Source organism: Geotrypetes seraphini, chromosome 5 (assembly GCF_902459505.1).
Source record: "Geotrypetes seraphini chromosome 5, aGeoSer1.1, whole genome shotgun sequence".
NCBI lineage: Eukaryota > Metazoa > Chordata > Amphibia > Gymnophiona > Dermophiidae > Geotrypetes > Geotrypetes seraphini.
This window is the reverse complement of record NC_047088.1, coordinates 65,719,258-65,737,795: the sequence shown is the minus strand read 5'-3', so window position 1 is coordinate 65,737,795 and position 18,538 is coordinate 65,719,258. Positions and strand designations below refer to the sequence as shown.

General features: G+C 42.4%; 1 protein-coding gene across 2 annotated transcripts in view; it reads left to right on the top strand.

Moving 5' to 3' along the window:
- The window catches only part of LOC117361261 (gamma-aminobutyric acid receptor subunit alpha-3-like), a 310,400-nt gene that overhangs the window by 93,832 nt on the left and 198,030 nt on the right, over window positions 1-18,538 (top strand). For both annotated transcript variants that reach the window (XM_033946357.1, XM_033946358.1), the window contains exon 3: window positions 13,229-13,296. In XM_033946357.1, coding sequence (XP_033802248.1) covers window positions 13,229-13,296 — 68 coding nt within the window. The remainder of the gene's footprint in view (window positions 1-13,228; window positions 13,297-18,538) is intronic.

Genomic DNA, 18,538 nt, shown 5'->3' with positions numbered 1-18,538 from the left:
ATTTTGGAGGCGCCCAATAAATAGGCCAGCTTTAGGCACAAATAAAAGTTAGGCACCTATATGAGCTCTTAAGCATCTTTAAGAGCAGCAATTCTGCAACAAGGCGACTAACACGTAGCCATGCCCATGCCTAACGTGCATAGCGTCTATTTCTCTGAGGGCCGCCTAAATTTTTAGAGGCGCCTTATTGCAGATTCGTTCTTTCTTGATAGGTGCCTAAGTTTCAATTATTGCTGATTAAAAAGCTTAATTGAGCTTGTTAATCCATTTAGATAGGCGCCTAACATGTTTTTTGTTAAACCCATCCCCATCCCACCTCACACTAGTTTTCTTATACACAGGATCAAGCAACATAACTTTCAAATAATAGGGTCGTGAAGAGGCAAAATTTTTTTTATTTTTTTCAGTTTATTTTTTGAAAATTTGGCTTTCTCCATGATTGTAATTAGTTTTTGAAATTTCATTTTGCATATTCATGGTAATAGAGAATTATTAACCCTCATTAAATCTTTATTAATGAATGGACTCAGTTGATTGCACATTAGTTCATTGGTCTATGAATTAAATCAACCTTTCTTAAACTGCATTAAGCACTAATGTGCACTTAACACGGGGGGAAAGGCCTACTGTAAGATGTAGTGAAGTGTTTTGCAGTAGTTTGCCTCTTAGCATGCACTAATTATGCACTGTTTTTTGAAATAATTTTGGGGGAGGAGACATGGCACAGGTGAGAATGGGTATAGAAGTGCCAACCATTAAGTACATTCACATTAGTACATATTAACTGGGTAACATGGGGTTTACACAGGAACACTTTGGTCCTCCCAAAACATACATTTGTAAGATTAAATTCCATTGAAATATCTTCACTGAAGTAGAGAAAGTGACATCATCTGAGCAAATGGGAGCCTGAGCACTGAGCTCCTGAAACACCCACCTATATTTAGCATATCTCTTATATCGTCTGCTTCCTTCTTGGACTCCAATTAGTGTGTGCATCTAGAAGCAGGGTGACCAGTTGTTATGACTTCCCGCAAATGGCTGGCCAATAGTAAACTGGGTTTTAAAACAGTATCTGACTTAGAAGGGGGCCACGAAGCCAAGATGGCATCTACTCCATCCCCAATCCTATGTCAAGTCTGTCTGTCCAAGTTAGATTGTAAGCTCTACCAAGCAGGGACCATCTATAAATGTAAAAAATCTACAGCACTGCGTATACCTTTCAGCGCTATATAAGTGATAAGTAATAGTAGTACTAATACTAGTACTCCACAGGTGTGAGAAACATCACAGCAGTGTCAGAGGTTGAGCTTGTGCACTTTTGTAGCAAGATGTGGCAGTGGTTCCAGGCATTGAAATTGGACCTTACCTCAGTAAGATCCGAGTTTCAGGAGACACTAGAGGAGCTAAAGCGAGATGTTGAAGAGATTGGCCTTCAGGTCAAGAAGATGGACGTCCAGTTGGAGTCGCATGGGAAGGATCTGGATCGTTTGAGGGACAAACCACAATTGTTAGAGCAGAAGCAAAAGGAAGCAGTTTGGAAGATGAAAGACCTTGATAATTGTTTGCAGAGGTGAAATTTGTGCCTCCGTGGAGTTCAAGAAACGTTCGCTGACTCTAGAAGTATGGCAGTCACTGGTCTCATTTTGGAGTGAGTATTGTTACAGGACGGAGACACTACTAGCCCTGCCTCTCCTGCTTTGGATTGGGTGCATTGGATACTGGGCTCCCTCTACTCTAGCTCAATCTATAGGCTTTACAGTCTTCACTTATGCCAATGACATCCAACTACTTCATCCATTAAATTCTTCATCCCCTGAAGAAATTTGTGATATCAACTTCAAACTTGATCAAATCAACTCTTGGCTCCAACAAAACAAACTTGCACTTAAGAACATAAGAACATAAGAACATAAGAAGTTGCCTCCGCTGAGGCAGACCCTAGGTCCATCCTGCTCAGCGGTCCGCTCCCGCGGCGGCCCATCAGGCCCATTTCCTGAGCAATGGTCTATACCTATCTATACCCCTCAATCCCTTTTTCTTCTAGGAATCTATCCAAACCTTCTTTGAAACCATTTAATGTTTTCTTGTCTACAACAGCCTCTGGAAGCGCGTTCCACGTATCCACCACCCTCTGAGTGAAAAAGAACTTCCTAGCGTTTGTTCTAAACCTGTCCCCTTTCAATTTCTCCGAGTGCCCCCTTGTACTTGTGGCGCCTCTTAATTTAAAAAATCTGTCCCTGTCTACTTTTTCTATGCCCTTCAGGATCTTGAAGGTTTCTATCATGTCTCCTCTAAGTCTTCGCTTCTCCAGGGAGAAAAGTCCCAACTGCTTCAATCTTTCGGTATATGGAAGTTTTTCCATTCCCTTTATCAGTCTAGTTGCTCTTCTTTGTACTCCCTCAAGTACCGCCATGTCTTTCTTGAGGTACGGCGACCAGTACTGGACGCAGTACTCCAGGTGCGGCCGCACCATTGCACGATATAGCGGCATGATGACTTCTTTCGTCCTGGTTGTAATACCCTTCTTAATGATACCCAACATTCTGTTTGCTTTCCTTGAGGCCGTGGCGCATTGTGCTGATGCCTTCAGTGTTGCATCTACCATCATTCCCAGGTCTCTCTCCAGGTTGCTGACCCCTAGTGATGTTCCCCCCATTTTGTATGTGAACATCGGGTTCTTTTTCCCCACGTGCATGACCTTGCATTTCCCCACGTTGAAGCTCATCTGCCATTTTTCGGCCCACTTTTCCAGCTGTGTTAGATCCTTTTGAAGATCTTCGCAGTCTTCCCTGGTTTGAGCCCTGCTGCATAGTTTGGTGTCATCTGCAAATTTAATGACCTCACACTTGATTCCCGCCTCTAGGTCGTTTATGTAGATATTGAACAGGAGCGGTCCCAGCACCGACCCCTGCGGAACTCCGCTCGTGACCCCTTTCCAGTCTGAGTAGTGGCCCTTTACGCCAACCCTCTGCTTCCTGTTTGCCAGCCAAACCTTGATCCATCGGTGGACCTCCCCTTGTACCCCGTGGTTCCATATCTTTTTAAGCAGTCTCTCGTGTGGCACCTTGTCGAAGGCTTTTTGGAAGTCAAGGTAAATGATGTCTATAGATTCCCCTTTATCCACCTGACTGCTCACCCCCTCAAAGAAGTACAATAAGTTAGTGAGGCATGACCTACCCTTGCAGAAGCCGTGTTGACTCGGTTTTAGCTGCCCATTTTTTTCGATGTGCTCACAGATGCTGTCTTTGATCAGTGCCTCCATCATCTTTCCCGGGACTGAGGTCAGGCTTACCGGCCTGTAGTTTCCCGGGTCTCCTCTTGCGCCCTTCTTGAAGATGGGCGTGACATTTGCTATTTTCCAATCCTCCGGGATCTCACCGGTTTTTAAGGATAGGTTGCATATCTGTCGAAATGGCTCCGCTATTTCGTTTTTTAGCTCCTTGAGTACCCTTGGGTGAATGCCGTCCGGACCTGGCGATTTGTCGCTCTTTAGTCTGTCAATCTGCTTAAGTACATCCTCTTGGCTTACTTCTAAATCGACCAGCTTATCATCTTGGTCTCTTATTACGATCTCCTCGGGTTCCGGAATGTTGGTTATATTTTCCATTGTGAAGACTGACGTGAAGAACTCATTTAACCTGTCAGCTATCTCTTTCTCTTCTTTTACTACTCCCTTTCTGTCACCATCGTCCAATGGTCCCACTTCTTCTCTCCAAAACTACAAGTGTCCACTTTCCAACTTCCAGAGATGAACATCTTTGTACCCCCATTAGCATTGCCTCCTCTCCCATCCAAATGGACAGTAAAGTTAAACTTCTTGGCATTATCTTGGATAAAGATTTTACATTCCACCAACAAATCAGTGTAGTAACACAAAAATGCTTTCATAAGAAGCCTAATCCATTCTATCTCCTCTTTTCTTGACCCCCCTATAAATCCCTCTAAATCAAATTATTCAGGGAATGTGTTTAAAGACTTGGCAAGGAAACCTTAGGGCAATGATATAATTTTATCATAGTAGCTAAAACTAAGATGCCGAAATGATTTTTAGATGCACTGTGCAAGAGCATCTGAAAAACAAAATACACATTTTTCAGCAAATCTAGTACATGATTTTTCATAATATCCTACTAAAGACTCCAGGGTCTCTGAACAGAGGCAAAATGGAATAATCACTTTTTTAAAAAAAAGGTTTTCATTATCTAGAACAGTGATTCCCAACCCTGTCCTGGAGGAACACCAGGCCAATCGGGTTTTCAGGCTAGCCCTAATGAATATGCATGAGAGAGATTTGCATATGATGGAAGTGATAGGCATGCAAATTTGCTTCATGCATATTCATTAGGGCTAGCCTGAAAACCCAATTGGCCTGGTGTTCCTCCAGGACAGGGTTGGGAACCACTGATCTAGAACTCATTTTACTATGCTATATTAGGCAGCTAACATGAGCGGTAGACATTAATGCAGGTCCTTGCTGACTCCTGTGCTAAAAAAACAGACATCACAGTAAAAATCTCATGTGAACTATCTAAAATGTGAATGGGTGGTATCTGGGCATGACATGGGCAGGAGGAGAAGGTAATAAGTGCTGCTGTGCTACCTGCAGTCCAAAAAATATGAATTGTCCCTAGAGGTAGTATTGTAAAAATACCTCTAAGGGTCATTTTGGATTTAGGTGTCAATCTAGTCAGCATTGGAAGAGGATCTCTGTTGTTGCTGACCCTTGGATAAGTCCTAGGGAGTCACACTGGCTACCGGTCTCCCAACACATCACATATAAAATTATCCTGCTCACATTCAAAATCAAATCAATCCATTGTCCATCTTTATTAGACAAACAACTCATTCCTTATGTCTCCCTTCGAGCCTTGAGATCTCCCGACCAGAACCTTTTAACCGTTCCATCAATCAAAGAACTTTGCTAGACATCCCCTTAGTTATTCATCAGCGCTTACTAAGAACCGCTTTTAAGAAGCGACCTCCACTCCATATTTGTTTTTTTCCCTTCTGCCTTGTTCCTCCATTTTAATTTTACTTTCCAACCTCAATGTAAGGGTCATCCCTTGCTACCTTTTGTATCAACTCCCTCATCATCTAGTCGTCTTTGTCTAGTTTACTTCCCCCCTCTTTTATTTTATTTTAAATAATTTAATTTTTAATTTTTCCCCTTAATTATTTTAAAGTGTTAATTTTAGCTATGTAAACCGACCAGATACTTGCTGATGGCCGCCTGGTTTTCAGGGACTTTGACCGGTGGGGGGGGGGATTGGATTAGCAGGAGGAATGGCTGGTTACCTTTATTTATTTTCAGTGGGCCCACTCACATTACCGTATTTTCGCGGATATAACGCGCGCGTTATACGTGATTTTACGTACCGCGCATACCCCTCGCGCGTTATATGCCTGAGCGCGGTATAGAAAAGTTTTTAAACATAGTTCCCACCCCGCCCGACGCCCGATTCACCCCCCCAGCAGGACCGCTCGCGCTCCCACCCCGAACGACCGCTCGCACGCGCTCCCACCCGCACCCGCATCCACGATCGGAGCAAGAGGGAGCCCAAGCCCTCTTGCCCGGCCGACTCCCCGACGTCCGATACATCCCCCCCCCCCCGGCAGGACCACTCGCACCCCCACCCCGAAGGACCGCCGACTTCCCGACAATATCGGGCCAGGAGGGAGCCCAAACCCTCCTGGCCACGGCGACCCCCTAACCCCACCCCGCACTACATTACGGGCAGGAGGGATCCCAGGCCCTCCTGCCCTCGACGCAAACCCCCCTCCCTCCAACGACCGCCCCCCCCAAGAACCTCCGCCCGTCCCCCAGCCGACCCGCGACCCCCCTGGCCGACCCCCACGACACCCCCACCCGCCTTCCCCGTACCTTTGTGTAGTTGGGCCAGAAGGGAGCCCAAACCCTCCTGGCCACGGCGACCCCCTAACCCCACCCCGCACTACATTACGGGCAGGAGGGATCCCAGGCCCTCCTGCCCTCGACGCAAACCCCCCTCCCTCCAACGACCGCCCCCCCCCAAGAACCTCCGCCCGTCCCCCAGCCGACCCGCGACCCCCCTGGCCGACCCCCCCACCCCCCTTCCCCGTACCTTTGGAAGTTGGCCGGACAGACGGGAGCCAAACCCGCCTGTCCGGCAGGCAGCCAACGAAGAAATGAGGCCGGATTGGCCCATCCGTCCTAAAGCTCCGCCTACTGGTGGGGCCTAAGGCGCGTGGGCCAATCAGAATAGGCCCTGGAGCCTTAGGTCCCACCTGGGGGCGCGGCCTGAGACACATGGTCGGGTTTGGCCCATGTGCCTCAGGCCGCGCCCCCAGGTGGGACCTAAGGCTCCAGGGCCTATTCTGATTGGCCCACGCGCCTTAGGCCCCACCAGTAGGCGGAGCTTTAGGACGGATGGGCCAATCCGGCCTCATTTCTTCGTTGGCTGCCTGCCGGACAGGCGGGTTTGGCTCCCGTCTGTCCGGCCAACTTCCAAAGGTACGGGGAAGGGGGGTGGGGGGGTCGTGGGGGTCGGCCAGGGGGGTCGCGGGTCGGCTGGGGGACGGGCGGAGGTTCTTGGGGGGGGCGGTCGTTGGAGGGAGGGGGGTTTGCGTCGAGGGCAGGAGGGCCTGGGATCCCTCCTGCCCGTAATGTAGTGCGGGGTGGGGTTAGGGGGTCGCTGTGGCCAGGAGGGTTTGGGCTCCCTCCTGGCCCGATATTGTTGGGGAGTCGGCGGTCCTTCGGGGTGAGGGTGCGAGTGGTCCTGCCGGGGGGGGGATGTATCGGACGTCGGGGGGGGGGGCATCAGGCTTTCAGGATGGGGACAGACCTTCAAGGGGGGACAGGACTTCAAGGGGGGACAGTGCACAGAAAGTCAGGGGGGGTGAACGGAGAGTCGGGACAGCGCACGGAAAGTCAGGGCAGTGCACGGAAGTCAGGGGGGGTGAACGGAGAGTCGGGACAGCGCACGGAAAGTCAGGGCGGGCGAAAGGAGCGTCGGGCATCATGCGCGTTATATGCCTGAGCGCGGTATAGAAAAGTTTTGGTACATATCATCGTGATTTCTGCGCGCTATACCCCTGTGCGCGTTTTACACAGGTGCGCGTTATATCCGCGAAAATACGGTACATGCAGTGCATGCAACATGCCACCTGCCCTGTACAAACTGGGTACCCTGTGCAGTAAATGTAGGGAAGATGCGCTCACCGTAAAGATGTTGCACTTACTGCTTGTTAATTTTTTCTTTAAACAAGCAATTAGACTTTAAACTGATTGGACAGAGACCAATGACTTTCCCCACCTTTAAGAGCTTAAACGTAATTGGTCAGACATCAACCAATATAGATCAAGAACCAGGACATAAAAAGAGGGCACAAACCAGCCACAAAGCATCGCCTGAAGAAAGTCACATGAGATGGCTGCGAGAACCATGATACCAGCTGTAGAAGCCTAAGAGAATATTAAAAAAACAACCCAGCCTAAAACACAATAATCCTTGCAGAGATTTTTTTTTTCCAAATCTGTGCATAATATTGTCCATTCCTGATAGCCTCTCAAAGGTTTATTTATTTTACCTTCAAAATCTAAATACTGTATAGGACATGGTAGCACTATCTATGCTATAAACTCTCCCTTGCTCTCACTCCCAAACTCCCCAGCACAGGAACTAAAACTAAATTATTTAGGAGGTATTAATATAAGCCATCCAGAGAGCTGCCCCACTGGGATAGGACTGCATTAAGTTCACTGTATTAAACCTCTGAAATTAATAATAGTTTGTGATTGCAGCAGAATTTTACATAAAAGTCTACTCATTTTATTCCATATTCCCAGCAGATGCAGCCAAAGGAGACAGACAGAGCAATAGAGCCTGTAATTTGTATTCCACCTCGGCTTCTGTTTGTGCTACCAAGGACCAAATAAAAATAGCAGTCAGTCATTTTCTAAATACTATCCACCCACTTGCTCGCTGAGGGAGTCGTGAGCTCTTAAAATGGATATTCCAGGAATGAGTGGGTGCTGAGTAGGAGGTGCTGCTTTTTATCTGGAACAAAGAAGCAGACTAAGTAACAAGAAAAAATGATTCTCACATTTTTCAATGCTTCCATTGATAAGATGCCATGGGGTAAAAGCAGAAATATACATCCTACAAGATATCATTTTAAAAGGTCACTTCTTTTTCACCTTTCCTTCCCTAAAGAAGTGCAATGCGTATGGGGTTTTTTTTTTTTTCTTTCTTTCTTTTTCCAATGAATAAAATACTCGGTGCTGGTCATTCGCTTCTCAACCTTAATATGTTGTTCTGTGGTTGCTATAACCATAATGAAAAGGGAAAATGTGTCAGTGAGAGTAGCATTACAACATCAGCCCAACACACCTGACCATTTTGGCAATGGAGGTTGTACATGACCCATCCCACCTAAAATTCCTTCAATCTATAACCCTACTCCCCACTGCCCACTGCTTGCCACCCTAACCAGCAGATTAACCCCTCCCCCCCCCTTGCTGTATTCCTACACTGGCATCCTGTTTGCCAGTCTTATCTTTTTTGACTGTAAGCTCTTTTGACCAGGGACTGTCTCCTTTGTGACTCTGTACAGTGATGTGTACATCTGGTAGTGCTCTAGAAATAGTAGTAGTAATAGTAGTAAATTTAAATGAAATAATCTGGTGACAAATTGCAAAAATTCATCCAACTCTCTATTGTTTACTGTTTATTGCCAGACAGGGGGACGCGCAGAGAGTTTATATTCTTTTATGAAGCCGTGTTAGGCTTTTTTAAATCACTGGCCACAACAGTATTAGCTCTGATGCTCATAGGAATTCTATGAGTGTCAAAACGTGAATGTTTTTGTGCCATAATCAAACATTTAAGTATACGTCCAGGGCATAAATTGGATGTTTGGGGCTAGACCTGTTTTAATAACAAATAAGGTCTAAAAAGGTGCCCTAACTAACCAGTAGACCACTGGAGGGTTATAAAAATGCAAACCCCTCCCCCCCACACACACACACACACTCCCCCAGTGGCCACTGACCCCCTCCCATTCCTAAAAATTTGAATGAAACAGTACATACCTACCTGTATGATAGCTTCAGCAAGGGAAGATCTTGCTTGACAAACTTGCTGCACTTCTTCGAAGGAGTAAACAGGCAGAAAGACAAGGGCGAGGCAGTCGACATTGTATATCCCGCATGAACGACTACTTTGAAAAATTACAAGCCATGGAATCAAAGGTGAAATACTCATGTGGATAAAAAACTGGTTGGCGGATAGGAAACAAAGAGTGGGGGTAAATGGACAATACTCGGACTGGAAAAGCGTCACCAGTGGAGTTCCGCAGGGTTCAGTGCTTGGACCCATGCTCTTCAACATATTTATAAACGACCTGGAAATTGGTATGACGAGTGAGGTGATTAAATTTGCAGACGCAGTGAAGACACAGAAGGATTGTGAAGACCTGCAACGGGACATAAACACGCTCAAGAAATGGGCCGCAACATGGCAAATGAGGTTTAATGTGGATAAGTGTAAGATGATGCATGTTGGTAACAAAAATCTTATACACGAATACAGGATGTCTGGTGCGGTACTCGGAGAAACCCTCCAGGAAAGAGACTTGGGAGTACTGGTCAACAAGTCAATTAAGCCATCCGTGCAATGTGAGGTGACAGCGAAAAGGGCGAACAGAATGCTGGGAATGATTCAGAAGGGGATCACGAACAGATTGGAGAAGGTTATCATGCCGCTGTACCAGGCCATGGTGTGCCCTCACCTGGAGTACTACATCCAGCCCTGGTCGCCGTACATGAAGAAGGACATGGTACTACTCGAAAGGGTCCAGAGAAGAGCAACTAAAATGGTTAAGGGCCTGGAGAAGTTGCCATACTGCGAGAGGTTAGAGAAACTAGGCCTCTTCTCCATTGAAACGAGGAGACTGCAAGGGGACATGATCGAAACATTTAAGATAATGAAGGGAATAGACTTAGTAGATAGAGACAGGTTGTTCACTCTCTCCAAGGTAGAGAGAACGAGAGGGCACTCTCTAAAGTTAAAAGGGGATAGATTCCGTATAAACGTAAGGAAGTTCTTCGTCACCCAGAGAGTGGTAAAAAACTGGAACGCTCTTCCAGAGGCTGTTGTAGGGGAAAACACCCTCCAGGGATTCAAGGCAAAGTTAGACAAGTTCCTGCTGAACTGGAATGTACACAGGTAGGGCTGGTCTCAGTTAGGGCACTGGTCTTTGACCTAGGGGCCACTGCGAGAGCGGACTGCTGGGCACGATGGACCACTGGTCTGACCCAGCAGTGGCAATTCTTATGTTCTCACTAGAGCAGCAAGCAGGTTCCTGGAGCAAATTAGTGAGTGGTGTAGTGAACTATAGAGATGGGAATTCAGGCTACTACTAAACTTACTGTAGATTATGTGAGCCTTCTAAAACCTACCTGAATCCCACTGTTCCTACATATAGATGATACCTACAGGCATACATGTTCATGGTGTGGTGTACAGTTGAGTCCAGTAGGTTTTTGGTGGGATTTGGGCAACTCACCATACATTATAAAGGAGTTAAGGTGAGAATTAAGGAAAGTTTCTTCATATTATGTCTTTCAAACTTTTAAAAACTCATTATTTTAATTGATTTATTATAAATTTGCTGAGAATTCTGATGTATTATTTTTAAATATTGATATCCACCTAGATGTATCTTTTTTAAATATTGTTTTTCGCCTAGAATTTTATTGGATTAGAATGGGCTATAAATGTTATATAAAATAGAATAGACTAGATGTTTACCTGGGCATTTTTATATGAAGTTCCCTACTACCCTGCTGACTCCTTCTACATCCAAATGTCTTGTTTTGTGCATTTTTCTTTTGGATGTCTTTTTTTTTTTGGGGGGGGGGGTGCAGGGTGGAAATGGTTCAGAAAAGATAGACAAACGTCTGAAAAATGGTCATTTTCAAAAAATAAAAAACAAGATACACATTTTGCAGTTTTGAAAATGGGTACTTGATCTTTGTGTGTTTTCCACAAAACATCCAAACATCCAAAAGATTTGGATGTCATATTGCAAATACTCCCCCACTAAGCAGAATTTAGTTGAAGTGGGGGAACAGTGCACAAGAATCATGAAAATTATGAAATTGTATTTTGGCTTTACTAGATCCTTTCTCATGTATTCACACCATCAGGGATGTTTATTGCAGATTTTGGCATCATCCATAAAGAGGCAAATCTTACCTGACAGCCCTGCAGCAATATCGCTTACAATTTTTTTTTTTTTTAATAATAGGCCTAAGAACTGAAACTTGAGGCACACCACTCTTAACATTCCTTTCCTCAAAGCGATCTTTATTGATCACTACCCTCTGTCACCTTCCACTCAATCAGTTCCTGACCCAGTCTGTAACTGTGTGATCCACCCCGAGGACACTCAGTTTATTTATTAGACACCTGTGTGGGATATTTTCAAAGGCTTTGCTAAAGTCTAAATACACCACATCTAGTACACTCCCTCTATCCAATTCTCTGGTCACCCAGTCAAAGAAATTTATTAGATTTGTCTGACAAAACCTGCCTTTAGTGAATCCATGTTAGCTCCACTGGATTCTAGAAATGTCACTATTCTCTGTTTTTAAAGCATATTCATTAAGTTACTTACCAGCCTACTTCCACTTTTTTGGAGAGGGATCACATCCACCCTTCTCCAGTCCTCCAATTCCACTTCTGACTTTAGAAAATAATTGAAAAGGTCAGCCAGCGGAGCTGCTTGAACTTCCCTAAGTTCCTTCAGTACCCTCAAATGTCTCATCACTTTGTTCACTTATAGTTTAGCTAGCTCCTCATGAACACAATCCTCTGAAAATCAATCAGGGTCTACCACATCTCTATCCCTATTTGGATTTGTGTTCTGTAATCCTGCTCCTGATGCTTCAGCTGTGAACACAGGACAGAAATATTTGTTAAGCAATTCAGCCTTATCTTTATCAGCTTCTACATATTCCCCCCCCCCCCTTCACCTTTGAGCCTCACAATGCCACTTTAGCACCTCTTCTTATCACTAGTATATCTAGAAGAAGTCTTATTCCCCAATTTTACTGTCAGCTATTTTTACCTCCATTTGCATTTTTGCTTTCCTGACAACTCGATCAGCCTCTCTTAACTTTTCCAGATATTTTTGCCTGTCTTTCTCTTTCAGCATCTTTTGTAGTTTATGAAAGCTAACCCTTTTTTCTTAACCTTCTCAGCTACTTTTGAGAACCAAAGGGGCCTTCTTTTCCTCTTACTTTTACTTACTTTTCTTACAAAGTGGTTTGTTGCCCTTACAATATCTCCTTTCAAGAAAAGTTTCCCAACATGAGTGGGATGGAAGTGCATTCCATAGGCAGGGATTATAAAACATCCATATCCACAGTCTTTTGTTTTTATCTTAAAAATGAAAATGGCAAATTGAGTATTATCATATCTGATCTGTTCAAAGGTGGTGATAACTAAGCAATTTTGTAGAGAAGATCTAAATGCAAGGACTAGTGAGCAGGAAATCAACAGGCATGAAAGAAAGAGTGGGCAACATGAGTAATATGGAAATAGTTACTGTATCATGGTATGTGTCATATTAATGCTACCTTTAAAGACACAGCTAATTGTATCACATTATTTTCAGTGCAATTAACACCTAGTAAGCAAATCAACTGTGCTACCTGTAAGTGAGATACTAGGAACACCTACCACAGGTGACTCAGCGGTTTTGCAGTGCAGTAATTTTGACAAATACTGATCAATAATTGCAGATCTTTACTGCATTTTAGTGAATAGATCCCCTAAAGTTTTAAATACAAATATGTATATTTCATATTGTTTTTTGTCATGTTTAAATAGCTGTTTATTCACTGGATTTTATATCATGGTTATTGAGTGTACATATATGATATCAAAATGTAGGGACAAGGTTTTACAAAAGAAAAGTTATTAACTCCTGGATCAGGATGAGATTTCATTTTTCCATCCCTATTCTGCACAGCTTTTTGGTTGGTAAGTATTTGTGGCATTCTTCTACTTAAGAGATGGCTCCATAGCATTTTGAGATGTGTCTAGTAGAAGATTAGAAGGAAAAATTGTTTTTATTACTGTTATAACTGCTGTAAAGCACCCACGTTTAAAGAAAATACTATCATACTGAAATCTTGAGTGAAAAAGTTTTCTAATATCATTTTATCTCCTTTAACTAGACACTGTAACTGAAGTGAAGACAGACATCTACGTGACAAGCTTTGGTCCTGTCTCAGACACAGATATGGTAAGTTTTATTCTTGGAACACAGAGTAGTCATGCTCAAAGAAACACAGCTCACCCTCATCACATTTTCTCATACTTCACAGACAAGAACAAGGGATACCTGGAGTCTAGACTCTCATGGGCCAATATTCAAATGCCATGGTCAGAATGTTTTTTAACACCGTCTGCTGTATTTAAATATATATTGGAGGGAGTTCCATAAATGGTGCCAAAATGTAAGGGTCAAAAAATGAATCTCTAAGCACAATTCTATAAGGGACACTGGACTTATACCTGCTGAAGCCTGGTGTATATGCTGGTGCCCAAGTTAGACATGGGCAACTTTTCAGACTATCCCCAACGTACCCATAGCCATGATCCCTTTTAAAATATATGTCATGGGAAACAGGTGCTGTGCCTTATAGACCTTAATAGAATAGACCGGCATGTTTGCAGATGTGTATGCACATTTACCTGCAAACGCCTTAGTGTGATAGATATTCTGAATCATATAGAAAAGTGTTTCCTTTTATTTTTGAACTTGTATATACTGTTTGATATCTATGAATGTTGTTATGTAAACCGTATAGGATTTATATGGTATATAATTTTTTAAATAAATAATTTGTTCTGGCTTAATCAGATCAAAATAATGGTCATGTAATGATGCAAATATCTTATATATATCTCATCAAAGTACAATCAATTGTTAAATATTCATAGAAACATGACGACAGATAAAGGCCAAATGGCTCATCTAGTCTGCCCATCCACAGTAACCATTATCTCTTTCTCTGATGTATCCCACATTCCTATCCAGGCCTTCTTGAATTCAGACACAGTTTCTGTTTCCACCACCTCATCCGGGAAACTGTTTCATGCATCTACCACCCTTTCTGTAAAAAAGTATTTCCTCAGATTACTCCGGAGTCTATCACCTCTTAACTTCATCCTATGCCCTCTTATTGCAGAGTTTCCTTTCAAATGAAAGAGACTCAACTCATGCACATTTATATTACTTAGGTATTTAAACATCTCTATTATATCTCCCCTCTCCCGCCTTTCCTTCAAAGTATACAGATTGAGATCTTTAAGTCTATCCCCATATGCCTTATCACAAAGACCACACTCCATTTTAGTAGCCTTCCTCTGGACCGACTCCATCCTTTTTATATCTTTTTCAAGGTACAGCCTCTAGAAGTACACAATATTCTAAATGAGTTCTCACCAAAGTCTTATACAGAGGCATCAATACCTCCTTTTACCTACTGGCCATACCTCTCCCTATGCAACCTAGCATCTTTCTAGCTTTCACTGTCACCTTTTCAACCTGTTTAGCCACCTTACAGATCATCACATACAATCACACCCAAGTCCCGCTCTTCACTTGTGCACATAAGTTCTTCATCCCTTAAACTATACCGTTCCCTCGGGTTTTTGCAGCCCAAATGCATCACCTTGCATTTCTTACCATTAAATTTTAGCTGACAAATTTCAGACCACTCATCAAGCTTCAACAAGTTTTTCTTCATGTTATTCACACCATCTGGCGTGTCTACTCTATTGCAGATTTTGGCATCATCCACAAAGAGGCAAATCTTACCCTGACTTCTCATCTTAATTTATACTTAAAAATTGCCCACCCCCTCCCCCACCCCCCCTTGGCAACTTTCAGTTCCTTGATGATGAAGCTGTAATATGATTTGCAGAAAATGTTCAATAAGAGGATATTGGGCTTCTTTTACAAAGTAGCTTGGCAAACACTCTGACGTTCATTAATTCCCTATGGACATCGGACTGATTACTGCAGCAGCAGCCACTAGCATGGCTTTGTAAAAAGGGGTGGGGGGGATATTTTCTTAATTTCAAACTGACCATTGCAGCCATTTTTGTTAAAAGAGACAAGAGAAAGAAAGAATAAAAGGAGATTAAGGGCCTTTTTTAAAAGCCATGGTTGCGATGCTGTTGTGGTAAATACACCAAAACCCATTCAATTCATATGGGCTTCAGTGCGCAGCTTTGTAAAAGGAACCCTAAGAGATAAAGTGGTGAAGAAGAGACCTAGAATGAAAGTAAACATATAAAATGTTCTTATTTTTCTACCTATTCCTTCCTAAAAAAAAAATGTCAATAACAATTTGCCTCTTTTAGGAAATTAGGTGCCTTCCTCTTTCTCTACCCAAATCTTTTAAATGTTAGCACATAATTTCTGTGCTTCAGAATAACAATAGGAGTATAAAATCAAACAGAATAATTGTGAAAATCATGAGCACTGCCAAAATAATACTATCCATTGCCTTTCACATTATATTAGCAGAAGTCTGATTTGGAAAAGCAGGATGCGTGCTCTGTGCATAATTAAATGCACAAGCTATGGATGCTATCCTGCATTTAAAACAAAGAACACCTACTGCTTGCTTAAAGTATCTGAGTTTGGCCTGCTGCTTTGTGCAAATGATCTGCTGTCTGCTTGAATGAGTCCACTTTTATGGCTTGTATTTCAGAATAAAACCCCTAAAGAGTCATAGCATAGTTAGAGGGTATATTACTGGGTCACAGTTATTTGCATTACTGTAGCCAACATTGTGTTAGTACATCGAATGTGCTATAATATTTATGTTAATATAATCCATGTTTTTCATGTCTTGCTCGCTCCACTGTTGGACTCTGAGTTTGACCTCAAAGGATGTATCTCATCAGTAATTAGCAAATTCAATCTCTGTCTTCATTTATTGTGTACCTTCTGTATACAATTCCATAACCAGAGCAACAGCCTCAAAGAACTTTTTGTCTTGTAGAATGAATCAAGCACTTTTTCAGCTAGAAACATGGGTTCCTAATATAAACTTAAGATCTATCTCTATTATACATCTTAACATTGGCACTTGAATTCTTTCATTCTCATTCAAAACCAAATAACCACATGACTATTTTATCAGTTGGACAATACTTGGCTGTGGCTTTATTATTTAACAAAATTACTTAAATAGAATAACTTATTACAACCTTAAATATATATTTTTTAACAAGGCCAACCTTCTGTTGTATTTATCAAGACTAGTCGGTGATGACCTAGCCATACATATTAATTTCATGAAACCTCAAATTGTATTCAAGTTCTGTTCGTGGTAGACCCGCAGAAACGTTAAGGTCTCACCTCCACTTACGGCAGTTTTCACACAAGCAGACCACACTTCATTAATAATTAATCATTTGGCTTGATTTGGCTTTCAATTTCCCCACAGCTGCAAGACAAGCATCCAAACCACAACCCCAAACCACCCAAACCAACAACCAAACAATCACAAACCAAGCCAGTAATATCTAAATTAGGATATCAATGGAAGGGTAGATGAGACAAATTTCCTACCTACCAAAACCTTTCTAACCTCTACCTACCATCTGCCATAAAAATTCCTATATCAGCCCACCTAATTTATCTCATACTACTTTTTTTCTAATCACCACCCCTTCAATTGCTACCCTATAATTTCCTGATATTCAATGAGTCCTCCTTTACCTCACAAGCTACCCAAACACTTCAACAACCTCAAAATTGCCCATGAAATTACAATTGTTTTAAAATTTCTATCAATTTGTAACTGACCCGCTGTTATTAAATAAATTATTTATTTCAGACTTCATTTAAAACCATGCCAGCCTAACCCCACCCCTTTTAGTTTAAATTTTCTACATATAGTTTATGTTTTCTCATTAGCAAGGCCAATGTTATGCCACCCATATAACCATCCGTGTGCTTTTCTATAATCAATCACTGAGTGTTTTTTGATGGTGTACCGAAGAGTTGTATAGCAAATTCTAAATAAATTGTAAACTGTAGTAGGAAAGGACCATCTTTGAAGTGATATAGAAAACAGTCTCAAAAGAGCTTACAACCTAAACAGCCAAGACAGACAAACAGGATGTCATGGATATAGTTAAGGGGAACTGTTAATCAGCGGGCTGGGTTGGAGGGCAGAGGGAAGTAAAGGACAATGAAGCCATTATGACATCACTGATGAGGTTGGCTCTTATTGGTGGGATGAGGCATTATGACATCACAATCTCAGCTCTGCTTTCCAAAAACAAACAGGATGTCATGGATCCAGTTAAGGGGAACGGTTAATCAGCTGGCTGGGTTTGAGGGCAGAGGAGTAGGGTTAAGGATTTAAGGCTATATCAAATAGGTGGGTTTTCAGTCTGTTTTTAAACAAGAGAAGGGAAGAAGCTTGATGGACAAAGTCAGCTAATTTGTTCCAGGCATAGAGCGCAGCTAGATGAAAGGAACAAAGTCTGGAGGAGAAGGGTAAAGCTAAGAGCAGCTTATCTAAGGAACGGAGTTCTCTGGGAGGTGTATAAGGAGAGAGAAATGAGGAGAGATATTGAGGGGCAGCAGAATGAACACACTTGTAGATCAGCAATAAGATCTTGAACTGTATGCGATAACAGATAGGGAGCCAGTGAAGTGACTTAAGGAGCGTAGCGAGGTTGGTAGAAGATGAGTTGTGCAACAAAGTTTTGCACAGATTGCAAGGGGAAGAGGCGACACTGAAGGATACCAGTTAGAGGTAGATTGCAGTAATCTAAGTTTGAGGTTATGAGAGCATGGACAAAGGTCTGGGTAGTGTGCTCAGAGAGGAAGAGGCAAATTTTGGTGATATTGAAGAAAAGAAGCAACAATTTTTAGCAGCTTGTTGGATGTGCGTAGAAAATGAGAGGTCAGAATCGAGGACTACTCCAAGGTTACGAGCTTTTATTCATAAATTATTAATCCCTTATTCCTCTAATAGAACTTTAAGATCAGATGAACAGCACTTATTAACAATTCCCTCGCTAAAAATAATTAATACGCGTCGACAGTATATCTTTTCAGTCACAGCGCCCCAAACCTGGAATTCTCTCCCCAATTATCTACGTGAAGAACTTAACTTGGAAAAATTTAAAAGTAAACTAAAAACTTTTTTATTTAATGACGCCTTTATTATTTAATACTATTTGGTCTCATTTAATATATTTTTACAAGTCTTGGAACCAATTCTTTTCTCTTTTCTATAACATTTTTTTCAATTATCCCCCCTCTTATCTCACCCATATGTGTTTTTCCTTTATTTGTTTCCCACTCTGCTCAAATATATTGTAATTTCTCCCCTTACTTATCCTAATGTTTCCAGTTTATCTCGTAACTGTCCATGTCTTGTTTGTTTTTAATTATTTTTAAAACTTCTTTTATATTGTAATTTTAATCATGTGTTAATCGCTTTGAA